The 13,164-nt window shown below is 35.3% G+C and overlaps 1 protein-coding gene across 3 annotated transcripts in view; it reads right to left on the reverse strand.

The window, feature by feature from the left end:
* Positions 1–1,665: 1,665 nt before the first annotated feature.
* Positions 1,666–13,164, reverse strand: part of phip (pleckstrin homology domain interacting protein) — a 178,013-nt gene continuing 166,514 nt past the window's right edge. For all 3 annotated transcript variants that reach the window (XM_059982360.1, XM_059982361.1, XM_059982358.1), the window contains exons 36-40: positions 11,435–11,587; positions 10,027–10,190; positions 8,379–8,641; positions 6,546–6,704; positions 1,666–5,205 (exon numbers count right to left, since the gene is read on the reverse strand). In XM_059982360.1, coding sequence (XP_059838343.1) covers positions 4,541–5,205; positions 6,546–6,704; positions 8,379–8,641; positions 10,027–10,190; positions 11,435–11,587 — 1,404 coding nt within the window. In that variant the 3' untranslated portion in view covers positions 1,666–4,540. The remainder of the gene's footprint in view (positions 5,206–6,545; positions 6,705–8,378; positions 8,642–10,026; positions 10,191–11,434; positions 11,588–13,164) is intronic.

The raw sequence follows: 13,164 nt of genomic DNA on the forward strand, positions 1-13,164 counted from the left end.
CCTGCATTAGGACAGTATTGTAAATGAATAAATAAACTCAACGTATAGTTCCTGGGCATACCCAGTCAAAACTTGGGAAGAGGTTGTGAAAATAAGCTGCTTCATTATCTGCACCTGCTATCTGGAATGACACTAAGATCCATTCGCAACAGGGATTTGAAAGGGGCACATCTTGAAGATTGGGTGGAATAATAGTGATCAAAAGCCTATGCGTGGGCTTTAACGTGCGGTTGCTGGGAGCACATTTAACATCATTTACTGTCCAAAAAAAAAACATAAAAATGTAGGCTTTCAGAAGGGAGATGTATTTATGACCAGGTGGTTATAACTTGAAGAATCTCATATCACCTGTTATAAACAAAGAGCCATCAAGTATTGAAAAAACTTGAGATAACAACTAATGAGGAACTATTTTTATTTGTTATCTCATCTTAATCGTATCAAAATAAAATATTAGCAAATTAATGTTAAGAGGCTGAATTATTAAAACATATAAACTTTAATCTACAAAATTCAAATGTGTTAAATATAAAATACACAAGTACCATTATAATTGTACTTTGTAAAATTCAACTCACCCATATATAAAAAATGAACAATGAAGATATAGGGTGTAAATAACATTATTCTATTGTACAAAGCATGCTTTGGACTTTCCATTAACTTCAAAGAGTGGGGTAAAGGTCAGCTTAGAATGCAGAAAACTACCTTGTAACCAGTGTTAATCCCCGAATGAAAATTATACACTTTAGGCAAATGTTTCAACCTCCTAAATACAGGAGGTTCGACTTTCAGAACAGATACCAAAGTGGTACTGTAATTGCAAATACATTGGATGGCAACATAAACAAGTCAGCACTTAACAGTGTTCATAAAATTTGGTGTTTCTGCAATATATATATATATATGTGCAGATTTTAAAATTTTATTTCAGCTCAGTAGCTAAAATAAATAAATTAACATGTTAAGGAACTTGTGTATATATAACATATATACAGACACATTTTGTATTCTCCAACTGTGGAGGAAGCAGCAGCTTCTAAACGTTGGCTGCAAGGTCAAGTATAAACTAAATCATGAATGTTCAAAATTAATAAAGACAAAAGATCAACCTCTCATGCAATATTTTCTTGAATTAATTTTTATTTTAAAAATAGGATCAGAATAAGGATCCTAAGGGATATGGCAAAATGCTGTTCTGCAGATATGAACAGTAGAACAAGTATATAATATATACTGTGTTTGGAGTTTACCTTTATGATGCTGCATATTAATTTTGATGAGCCCATTGAAATGGTGGCTCAAATGAATGACCTCAACAAAATGAATAGAACTTCAGTAATACAATAATGTCCTAAAATGCTTTCCAAAATATCAAACTACATGTCTTAACAAAACTGCAATTTACGTCATTGAAATTCTAAACACAGTATATTTTATATGATAAACATATCAGTAAGTGAATAAAAAGGTTTACCTAATATCAGGGTTCTGATGACATTTATCACCTGCTCAGATTTAATTCTTAGCAGAATCCCTTAAATAGGATATGGCCTCAATCACTCATGTATCCAATATTTTATTTACACAATTTTTGACAAAGAATTACAAAAGGGAAAGAGACACTTTAATTCAGTTTGTGGGAAAATTACTGTTTCGGACCAGTAAGAATAAAACAAGGTCACATTTAATTTGTACATAAAATGACAATTATTTCTTGGTTTGCTGATTATTAAAAAATTAACAGAAATACATATTTAAATAAGCGACAGAATAATGTATGGGCACATACCAAAACAACAGTCTCAAACTTGACTGGATATAGCACACTGGTGTCTTAATGAGTCTGATCCTTCTCTAAATATCTATAAGATAGATTTGGAAAATTGCTGACTTTTCTTACCAACATGAAAGAGGGTCACAATCTTAAAAATACAGAAAATTTAAAACAAATATTTGTCTTAAAAACCTAATCAAATCAAAATGGTAAACCAAGAAATAACAACTCGTCACATTACTTCAGGAAAATGAATTGCAAAAGAAAACAATTGCAACTTGGTGAGAAAATTTTAAGTCAAATCAAGCATCAGCTTACAACTGCCATGGGGAAAATCAGAACTGGGACAACATTATTCTAAGTACCTCAAAGAAATATTTTACTTCAGCTAGCATTGTTTACATTTGGCAGTTTGGAAGAGAAATGATCTGCAATCATGTGTAGATTTACAGCATGCAGTGCATGACATCTCATCACTTTCAAAAGGGATAATTGGTGCTCTCATGTAAAAACGCAGAGACTTATATTGTTTCTGTTATATACATATAAGTAGGTGGTGTCAAAAGGTAGAAAACTCTGGAGTGTAATAATCTTCATCCCAGCCCTAACCATTAACTAGAAAAAAGAAAAAAAATATATATTCAAGGCACAATCACCAAATGCTATTTCTTTTGAGGGAAGTTACTGACTTAAAGTAGCATAATAGACATAGGCAGAAAGTGCACAAAAACAACACTGTGTAGTAATGTACAAGTTTTAGACATCCAATAAAAAGTCATTTGACCATTTAATTATGATTACAAAAAAAGCCAACTTTTCTTTAAAATCAGAAAATAGGGTGCAAGCTCCAGAATGCATTACTGCATGGAATGAATTTTAAACCATGTTTTACTAAAAAAGCCCAATAAGCATAATTGAGCTAAAATTCATATACAATGGGACCTTTACATTGAGACATTTGTTAACTGCGTACCAGTGCCAAGAAAGTTCCCATGAAATCATGTACTATTGAAGGGGTAGGCAAAATCTTCACAAATTAAAGAAGTCTGGAAATTTCAGTGCGATTTACATGCTTGGTAATTTTAAAATCTCAGAACCTTTTCCAACCAATAAAGGAGTTAGGCACGGTTCTCCTAAACCCAAGATGGAACGTGTATGTGTGTGTGCTAAAAGCCACTTGAATAGATGGCACATCTCAACCCCATTCCTGTACTATATCTTAAAATATTTCTTTTCTACTTACAATATACAATATTTGTGAGTACGCATAAAGCGCCTGTGAAAACATAACTAAAATCAATCCCCTTTTCTAGTTTGCCTCATTTTTTCCTGATTGTGTAAGGTAAGCAAGAAACAACCACTCAGTCCAGTGCAATACAGTCTTTTTTGTTTGCCTCTACATTCAATAAATGGGAGAAGCAGCTTACAACTGCTTCACAAATGCGGGAACGTAAAGGGCCTTTTGTGCAATTCTTTGGAGATTTGAATTGCAGGTGCCCCAACACACTTGAAGTCAACTGCAAGTTCTCTGCAGTATACTTTGATTGACAAATGAGCAAGGACTTGTGTGATTGTATATCAGTGAGTTTGAGGTTGGAGTGGGTGGGTGATAGGGAGGCAGTAGCAGCTGAAATATCTTACAAAATAACTATTAACATGTATTTCTGATGACAAATACATAATTATACCTGCATAATAATAAGCAGATAATTACACAGTAGTAGTAGTGCAAAAACTTGCAAACATTTTCTGATTGAATGAGTAGATGAAATGATCAGAAACTGGAAATGCAGAACAAGCGAAATGAAAATTCTAACAGGCTTTGGTGGCATATATTTTAGGAATCCAATTAAGCTTAAGTCAGCTTTTAACATTCTTGCCAATTTAGCATTAACATAATACAGTTCCAACTAAGTAAGCTCGTTGAAGAATGGGAACGTAATATAAATGTACAAACCAATCCAATGATAAACAGCACAAATGCAACAATTTCCTTAGAAAAATGCAAGACAGGAAGATATTGATCTGTTAAATCTTGAACAAAAAACAAATCATACAATACATATCGATGCATTTCAACTCCAAGCAATTTAAGAACTAAACAGTTCTTGTTTAGAAAAATACTGACCAATGTACTTTAAAATTAACTGACCAGTGAAGACATTATGAACAGCAAATGTTTTATATATACGTATATATACATGCAGGATTTTGAAAATCATCAATATGAATCTAATTGTTTTGGATAACTTCCATAAATGCTTGGTAGTTACAAATAATTGATTAAAATGGAATGGTATTCCTATGATATCTCCCTATATATTAAAAAAATGAAAATCAGAAATTTTAAAGGCAATTTTAAAATGAACAGGCTTGCCAAATTCAGTCTTGAACTATTAGCAAATCTGTAATGATTACTGTTTGATAAGTGCAAATACCAACCAGCCACATCTTTCCAGTCAGCAACTATACTCTTACTACCAAACAATTCAAAATCGGGAGTTATTCAGAAGATGACCAAATGTATGCCAGGAAGCTAATATTCTAACAACACTAAAAATTTAAGTGTGATGAAATGTACCAGACAGCTATGGCTGAAAAGAAAACTAGATTTTCAGCTTAGAGAACAGTATTTTTTGGATCAGTCCTTGCTCATTTCGCCTTCTCTGCAGGTGACAATGCAGTGACTTCAAGTGCAACAAACCCTTACCTGTTCTTGTCTAAACAAGAAGCCTTACCAAGTAGACAAAATCCTACAGATGTTTACCAACCTATCAGGTTGGCTTTTGCTTTTTCAGTCAGTTTCCGCAGCCTGCCTCGACTGGATGTTCCAAAAGTTAATGTAGAATCTTCAAACAACAGCTGCCTTTGCTCCTCTTCTGAATCCTCCTCATTGTAGCATGTTGTCCGTCTCCCTTGATTCCTTGTTTTCATGACAGATATAGAACTCATGGCCGCCTCAGTCCTTTCATCCTCTTCCACAGGTTCTATATGCTCAGTGGGCTCCATGGGTTCTTCATGCTTCTTACTGTTGCTTCTCGTTTGCATCTTACGTTTAGCAAAAACTGTCAATTTGGATTTAGCTTGTAGACTCTTTCCTTTGGGTTTCCTGCCTCTTGTTGACTTCTTCGGCAAAGATTCTCTTTGTGTGTTGCTCTCTAAAGTAGAGCTGCTTTCTGAGGTAGCTTCTTCACCATTCAAATTAGGTAAGTCTCTCTTTGCTTCTGTTTTCTTCATTTCATTCTCTTGTAGAATACTAAGTAGCTCTTTTTTACTTTTCCTACCTCTTTTCTTACCGGGTCCTTTAAAACTTTTAACCTCTTCTGGTTTCATACCAAGACCTTTTTTGACCACTGATTCAGAGATACATGAAGTATGCCCATTTATTTGTGGGCTCTTCTGCACTGAGGACTCAGCTTTGATATTACCTGCACATTAAATGGAAAATAAATATGTAAAAACATAGATAAAATAGAATGCATAAACTATTAACAATTAAATTGCTTTTAGATAAGATTCTCATTTGATCATTGATTAACAGTTTATAAATTCAAATGTTAGGCTGAAGACAATTTTTATTCTTTAAGCAGTAATCTGAGTTAATTCTTCATTTAGTCAGACCAACAAGACAAATGATTTTAATCTGGCAATACTTAGCCCAATTTCCTCAGCCTCTACACGTCTCTCTTTCATTTTTGAGAAACCCTCCTTGAGATATATTTTTTTTCCCATTCCTACTTGGTCACCTCTCCTAATTTCTTGTTTCTTATGTTGGCAATTACCTACCTCAACTGTGAAGCAATTTGGGATTTTTTGTAATTAAAGGAGTGACATTACAGACATAGTTACCCTAATGGTTTTCTTGCTGGTCTTCCAGGAATCACCTTCATAGATTTTAGCTCTTCCAAAAATTAGGCTTCCATATTCAGTCCCTCAATGATTCTTATTTGCACTTCTTGCTTTTTCGGTACTACTTCTTTATATTCTGGTGTATTACTTTATAAAATCTTAAAAACTTTAAATTCATCTTCAAGTTATTTTAAGCTTGTCACTTGTATGTTTCTCCAGCCTTATTTTCATACTGGTATCCTACTGGCCTTCATATCTAGCTATTTATATATTCCACAATTCCTTTGCCTAAACAATGATGCCAGTACTATCTGTTCCACTCTCTTTGACTCTCCAAAGCTTCTTTGTTTCCACTTCTAAAATATCCAGGAGTAAGTGGATCTTAACCCTTTAAAAGCTAGCCATCTTGATGACATCAGATGGCCTGAGAATCAGCCAATTTCTTTTTTCAGAAGTTAGAAACATGACATGGAAAATGAAAATTTTCTTCCCTTGTTACACATTAGCTGAACATTTAGAAAGTGAATTCAACTATTGGACAGGGTTTGCAGAGTAAGCAGCCCTCTAGGAATGCAGTCCATTATTCTTCAAAAGGAAATATTACAATTCTCATATATATCCACACATCTGCGACTACCAATGGCCATTATTCAAGGAGGAAGAAATAAAAATGATGAAGATGAGAAATTCAATGACAGAAGGCACAAATACAATGGACATCGTGATATAATTTCATGCCCCCTTTAGTGTAGTGCTTACAGTTAACTAGTCTGCTAACTTAGTGACATGTGCTGGATATAATGCAATAGGTTACAGTATATAAACAAGTTATTCCCACTAAGATGTGATTATCATAACAATCAAATACTAGACTATTAGAAGCAACTGGCTGCTACTTGCCAGTTTAAAAAAAACTTGCCTTTAGGTTGTTTGAAGATTGTTGCTTTATTTCTACGTGTGTACCTCCTTTTCTGAGGCTTTTCACCTGTCAATGAAGTCTTAGCATTGTGTTTTGATTCAGATAGTTTAGGATTAAGGACATTGTTCTGTGCTTTCGGTGGCTTAGAATTATTGTCCGCTAAAATATTAAACAAGAAAAGAAATTATGTCTTTTCATTTACCATTAAAGTAATCACATCTGATGTTTCCAATTAAGTTTTATTTTACAGATGCTGTAAAGCATCAGATACTCATAGCAAGATTTCCAGAGTTAGTGTTTTATTAAACTTTCAATTAAGAAGAATAGACATAAAGAACTAATTCTGGGGACCAGACAGCAGACAATCAGTTCCTGAGAATATTTAATTTTTTGTTACCCATATCAAGGGAATCATTGGGCTAGACCACAGCATAAAACATGCTGGCAGACAAAATAGATTTTTCACATCTCACAGTTCCTTTGGAACTAATCTTAAAGGAATCCCAAGCAAGCTTGGTGGGGAAGGAAGTGGGTGAAGGAAAGTGAGGTGGGTGACCTCAGGAGAATGGGGAGAGGGCATGAACCAATGAGCATGACAGAATGGAAGATTTCAATGATATTTAGTGGATGGACATTCAGGTTCCAAGCTTCAGAACCTGAACATAGTTTAAAAACAATATGGAAATAGTTCATGTATGCAATGACCCCAATCCAGTACAAATGTGATTGATTCAAAACTATCCTTTGACATAACATAGTAAGCCATCCAGTTGTATCAAATTGCTGAACCACAAAGAAAAAAAATCAACTGCAAATGGACAATCATGCTGACATTTTCAACCGTGCACACGTCAATAATTAACGAAAAGCATGATCAAAGCACCATCAATTGAATCACAATGGCTTGAACCATCACAACAGAATCATGCCGGATTAGCCAGAGTTCGAACCGATGGCAAATAGAGGGTACTCAGACTGGGAGTGTAGAGCAGGATTACAAGAGCCCTAAATTAGAACAAAAGTTTTCAAAGGATGGTCTTTTCAAAATGTAAAAGCTTAGAAGAAACAAAAATAGTAAAGTACATAAAGTGAATTAAGTACAATAATTCAGCTAAAAATTAACATGATCAATGGAGGCCAGGAGTGGCAGGCAAGGTGGACATTATGCCAGTAGAAGGATCCATTTTTACCAAAGGTAGAGGGCAATAGGTCTGGTCAGAAGGGCATAAAATGGCTGAGTCTGGTTTTACAAAGCCTAGGATTAGAGATAAAATTCAGAGGCGATGATATTATGCAGGATATAGAAAATAAAGTATAGAGAAGGAAAAGTGGTGCCAAGATACAAGAACAGTGATGATCTTACTAAACAGTATAGCAAACATGCATGGCTGAATATCTGATTCCTGCTTACATTTTAATTGCAAACAGTTCAGTCTGGCAGAAAGGCTGGGTGGGGATATGAAACGAAATTGTATAAATAAATATCTGTCCATCCACAAATCTCAATTTCATCAAATTAGTATTCAAAAAGTACAGAGCATAACACTTGTTTAAACTGGATTGCAGCAATATGAACTTGTTTTCCCCTCTCCCAGTTCAGTTTGGTTTTCTTATCCGTATCAGGTTGCAGGTGATCCTGTTAGTCACCATACAATGGGAACCTGAACACAGAGGTTGAGTCTGGCTCTCACTAATAGCATCAGTCTCTTTGGCCATTTGCCTTTTCAAGGATAACACCACCTTATCTTATATATGTTGCTGGTATCCAATAACATAAAGGATTTAACTGCCAACCACAAACTAAAATATTCTGCAGCAACAGTTTTCACTTACTTGCACTTGCTGTTGATGCAGCCACAAATGTCTTTGAAACTGCTGCCACCTCCCCTAATAAAGATGATGTTTCAATCCCAGGAGTCATGCCCTGCCTTAGCCTTGTACTTCTGGTACGAACCACTGTAGCAGATTCACCTGGTTTTCCATTGGCATGAACAACAGGGGATTTCATACTTGCTGATCTCACAGGCATTGACAAAGGTGAAGCTAGGTATTCAGTCTTGGCTTGAGGTTTCAAAAATTTCCGTTTCCTTTCAGGGCTATAATTGAAAAACATCCTGTTATTTTGAATAAATATTATTCATTTATGTCTTTTATGGACCGGATCCACATTACAAACATTTTTAAAAATTATTGATCAACTTTTGTTCATTTTCTTCAAGGGAAGAGTTCAGAAGTACCTTAGTACATCCAGACAAGTTTAATCTAATTTAAGTTCATATGATTTTATTTGTTTGAAAATAGTTAAACAAAGAAAGATAGCTAAGTTACTGGAGTAATTTACAATGTTTCTTATTCTTTCAGAAACAAACTTTAACTCATTTTTATCAACTATTATTAATTTAACATTCAAACAACTTCACTGTATTTTAACTGCATAAAAAATGCTATCAGTCCAATTGAAATAATTATCCAATCTTAATGCACCACATCACAGCATCACCCATGGTGCAGACCACAGTGCTTTGAGAGCACTTTCCAATTAATCCCATAGTTCTGCTCTTTCCCACTGTCTTACAAATTGACACATACTTGAGAATAATCATGGAACTCTCACCAGCATCTTGGCTCATTCTGAGTCCAAGGAGGGCCTGATTTCCAGTTTGACTTGGGAGCATGAATAAAAACTTCTACTTTGATAAAAGGTTAGGTAGAAGGACATCCACTATTTGGCACAACTGAAATTGTCCATTGCTGCATCTCACTTTGTATTTTTGGTGGGCATTAATGCCTTTTAGTACAACACAACACACATCTGAACAATACACTCTTGAAACATAGATTTGATAAAATTGGGATTAATATATATAGAGAAAAAAATATTGTTTTTATTAATAAAATAAGGCAAAATTGACCTCACATCAATTTCTATTCACGGTTAATCTCTTCCAGCACCTATACAAAGTAGCAATGGAAGATGGAATAAAAAATCTTCACAACAAATTGTACTAACCATTTTTCTGCCTTGCATGACTTTTTTAAAAATTTTACTTACTTATCACTACATATGAGGCCACTTTACCCGTCATATTCATGCCAACTCCTAACAGAACTAATCCTTCATTAAGGGTTTTAAAATGTTACTTTTACTCTAAATGGGATACACTGAGATCATTTTGTCCAACAGATGGAAATATTAAAACCAGTAAAGATTTTTCATTAAGAAACATGTCAGCATTTAGCTAATCATTTAGCAACAGTTAGCTAATATGTTTGGACATGCGCAGTTAACAGGTTTGTTAATTTTAGTGTAGTCACTGATAGCTTAATCCTTTTATTAATTGGTCTGTTTCCTGAAGAGACATAATTGGATTCATACCTTCAAAATGACAGCACTTCCAAGCACTCCACGCAAAACAATGACACAAGTAATGGAAAAGAAAAGCAAGCCATTTACCACCTTGCCTACTCCAAATGAATATACCTTGATGCAGCACTGCTTGAGGGAGAACTACTTCTTCTTCGCTTCTGCCTCTGTGTACACGGCTTCTTCCTCGAACAAAATCGAACCGCTGCCTTATAATCAGAAATGACCGAGCTTATGTGGTCTTCAAACAATGCTGACAGCCGTAAACTCATACTGTAGATCTGGTGAGATTAAACATTTAGTCATAATACAAGTCTAATGTTCGTAAAAGTGTTTTAAATGTCTAGCTTTTTAAAAAAAATCTAATAAACCTTAAAACTACATTCCAGTTTATAACAATATATTTAGAATTTTAAAAAATAAACAGTTTACGGGCATCCCAAACCAAGATTCTTTACATCATATATCCAAATATTATTCATTCTTGTGAAATCTGTAAAACTTCATTTTTTTTCCCAGCAGTATTCAAAAAGACTCATCCTATATCCTGGACAACTTATCTCTCACTCATCAATATAAAAAGACACTAATTGCTCATTTATTTCAATGCTAGTTGAAAATAAACTGCTATATTTGATAACAGGGAATACTCTCCAAAAAGTGACAGTGAAGAGCCTGGGGAAATCCTGAAATTGTTCTGGTAACTATTTAAATGGAATACGAGAGAATTTACGACATCAAGTTACTAAATGTAACTCTATAGTGTCAACCAGAACTGCTTTACAATTAAAAGGTATTAAGTTGTCATTCACAGGGCTTTGCTTGCAGCAAATGTGCACCAAGGTACTAAGAAGGATGAGTCAATATGAACTCAAAAGTTCTCCTGAGTGCTGTTCTTGTTAGACTGGTTATTTGGACTGAAATGTCATTTATAATAGTTTAACACTGGATATGGATGCATGAGGTCATCTAGATATTTTTAGCATGATAGGTCTTAAATTTATCTCTGCCTTTTGTCCATATTAATTTGCAAGAGAGAGTAATTCCTTTGTAAAGAGTAAACTAGCATCTAAAAAAATTGTTTTTGTAATATGTCGGAGTTTATTTAGGAATGAGATGGGAATTTCATGGATTCTGGGCTACTACAGAATATAAGTAAAGATACACAGCTTAACAGCCACCAACTAGTTCAGGGTGTATTAATAAGAAGAATTGTTAGTAAGAATTGTCCAAATAATAATAAAGGGCAAAAAGTGCCGTAGTTAATGGAGCTGCTTCCGCACATTTGCAGAGATCTGGAGTTTGCCCCTATTTTGTAGGTGAATGGTAGATTCGCTGGGAAACAGATAAGGAATGGGGAGAGAATAAAACATGGGTTAATGTAGCATTATTGTAAATGGGTGGCAGTAAATTTGCACAGATTTAGTGTGCTGATTAATCTTTTTCTGTGCTGTAATTTCTTATGATTCTTGAACATTTTTTTTAATTTTTATTGGGTTATCTCTAACTTCATCACTTGGCTTACTCTTGACTTTTTGCTGGGAGTGTAAGCCTTGGAGTTGCTAAAAACAAGGCGGACATCTTTACACAATTCCATCGGTGTTTCATAATTTCCAGCCTCCAGTGTCTCCTTTACTGTGCCAAAATCCATTGGTGTGTCAACGATCTCTCTATAGTCCTGAAAGAAAGATGTACAAAAAGAGGATGAGGATTTTTGAAACCAAATCTAGGCAGTTAAATTAAGGCCACTATTTTGAGAAATTACAGTGTACATTCTTAAAATTAGGCCTTTCTTTAAATCTCCCAATTAAACAGCATAATTTTGTTGGAAGTATGTTCAAACATGCTCCGTAAATTGTTTTTCTACCAAACCAAAACACCCAAGATAAAGCAGTGAAGGAAATCCCAGAAAAGGATAAAAATGAATATCCAACTTAAAAAATAGCCAGTGCACACAAAATACTGGAGGAACTCAACAGGCCAAGCTGATGCAGATTTTCTCTTGTTTGTGATTTAATTACTACTCTGCAAGTCCTCCTCCAGGGATGCTTACCCTGAAGTTATTTAAATCTTCCTTTCGACGGGAGTTCAGCAAAACTCTCTGTCGCTGCTCTCCGGTTGTGACCCCTGCTGCTCTCAGACTCTGACCACGTGCTTACCCAGACCTGTATGGCTGTTACTACAGCCACGTATCCTTTCTGGGAACAGGTCTTCACCAATCAACTTCCGACTCTTTACTTCATCTCTCCCCCTCCAGATTACACCTATCACCTGATGTTTCTCTCTCCCATCCCCCCCCCCAGCTTTTAAATCTACTCCTCCGCTTTTTTTTCCTCCAATCCTGTCAAAGGGTTTCAGCCCAAAACATTGACTGTACTTTTTTCCATAGATGCTGCCTGGCCTGCTCAGTTCCTCCAGCATTTTGTGCGTGTTGCTCAGATTTCCAGCATCTGCAGATTTTCTCTTGTTTGTGTAAAAAAATAGCCTGTGTTTCTTGCTGTAGGTAGCACCAACCCTTTACAGATTTAACCAAAAGCAAACGCTGGAAACCTGAAATAAAAATAGAAAATGATGGATGTGGATATATCAGTGAAGATCTTTTAGAATAAAAGATGCATTAACATGGCAGTGCAGGCACTTAGTTTCACATTTAGAAACTGCCATCTTCTTAAAAAGATGAGCCAGCAAAAAAAGTCATTAATCGCAGACCGTTGGATTACTTCTGATACCATATGCTAATCTGTAAATGAATATGAAGATGGATAGTTTTATATTTCTGGATCACTGCTACTGGGGAGCAGCACAAGCTGGACAGTTTTCACTTCAAATGGAACTGGTCCATTATCCTTGTTGAAAGGTTTGCTAGTGCTGTTGGGCAGGGTTTAAGCTAATTTGGCAAGGCAGAGAAAATATGGACATAATAACACACATGGGGTAATGCAAGGCTAAACTGCACCCATGTTAACGAACTTAAAGCATTGCTTGCCATGTGGGAATACAATATTGCTATCACAGAATATCATGGAAAGAAGGATTGGACTGCCAGCTCAACATTCCAGGGTGTTGATTTTTCATTTGTATTGGGAGATGGAAGTGTGGGACCAAGAGAAATTGCAGTGCAAAGTTTATTAAGGAGTCCAAGGAGGCTCTTCAAATGAAGACACATGGGTTGAGCGTTGCTGGGTGTATACTACAGGTCTGCTAACATTCAGCAGGAGATAGAACAGATATGTTAGACATTTCACAAAGAGATGC

Source organism: Hypanus sabinus, chromosome 10 (assembly GCF_030144855.1).
Source record: "Hypanus sabinus isolate sHypSab1 chromosome 10, sHypSab1.hap1, whole genome shotgun sequence".
NCBI lineage: Eukaryota > Metazoa > Chordata > Chondrichthyes > Myliobatiformes > Dasyatidae > Hypanus > Hypanus sabinus.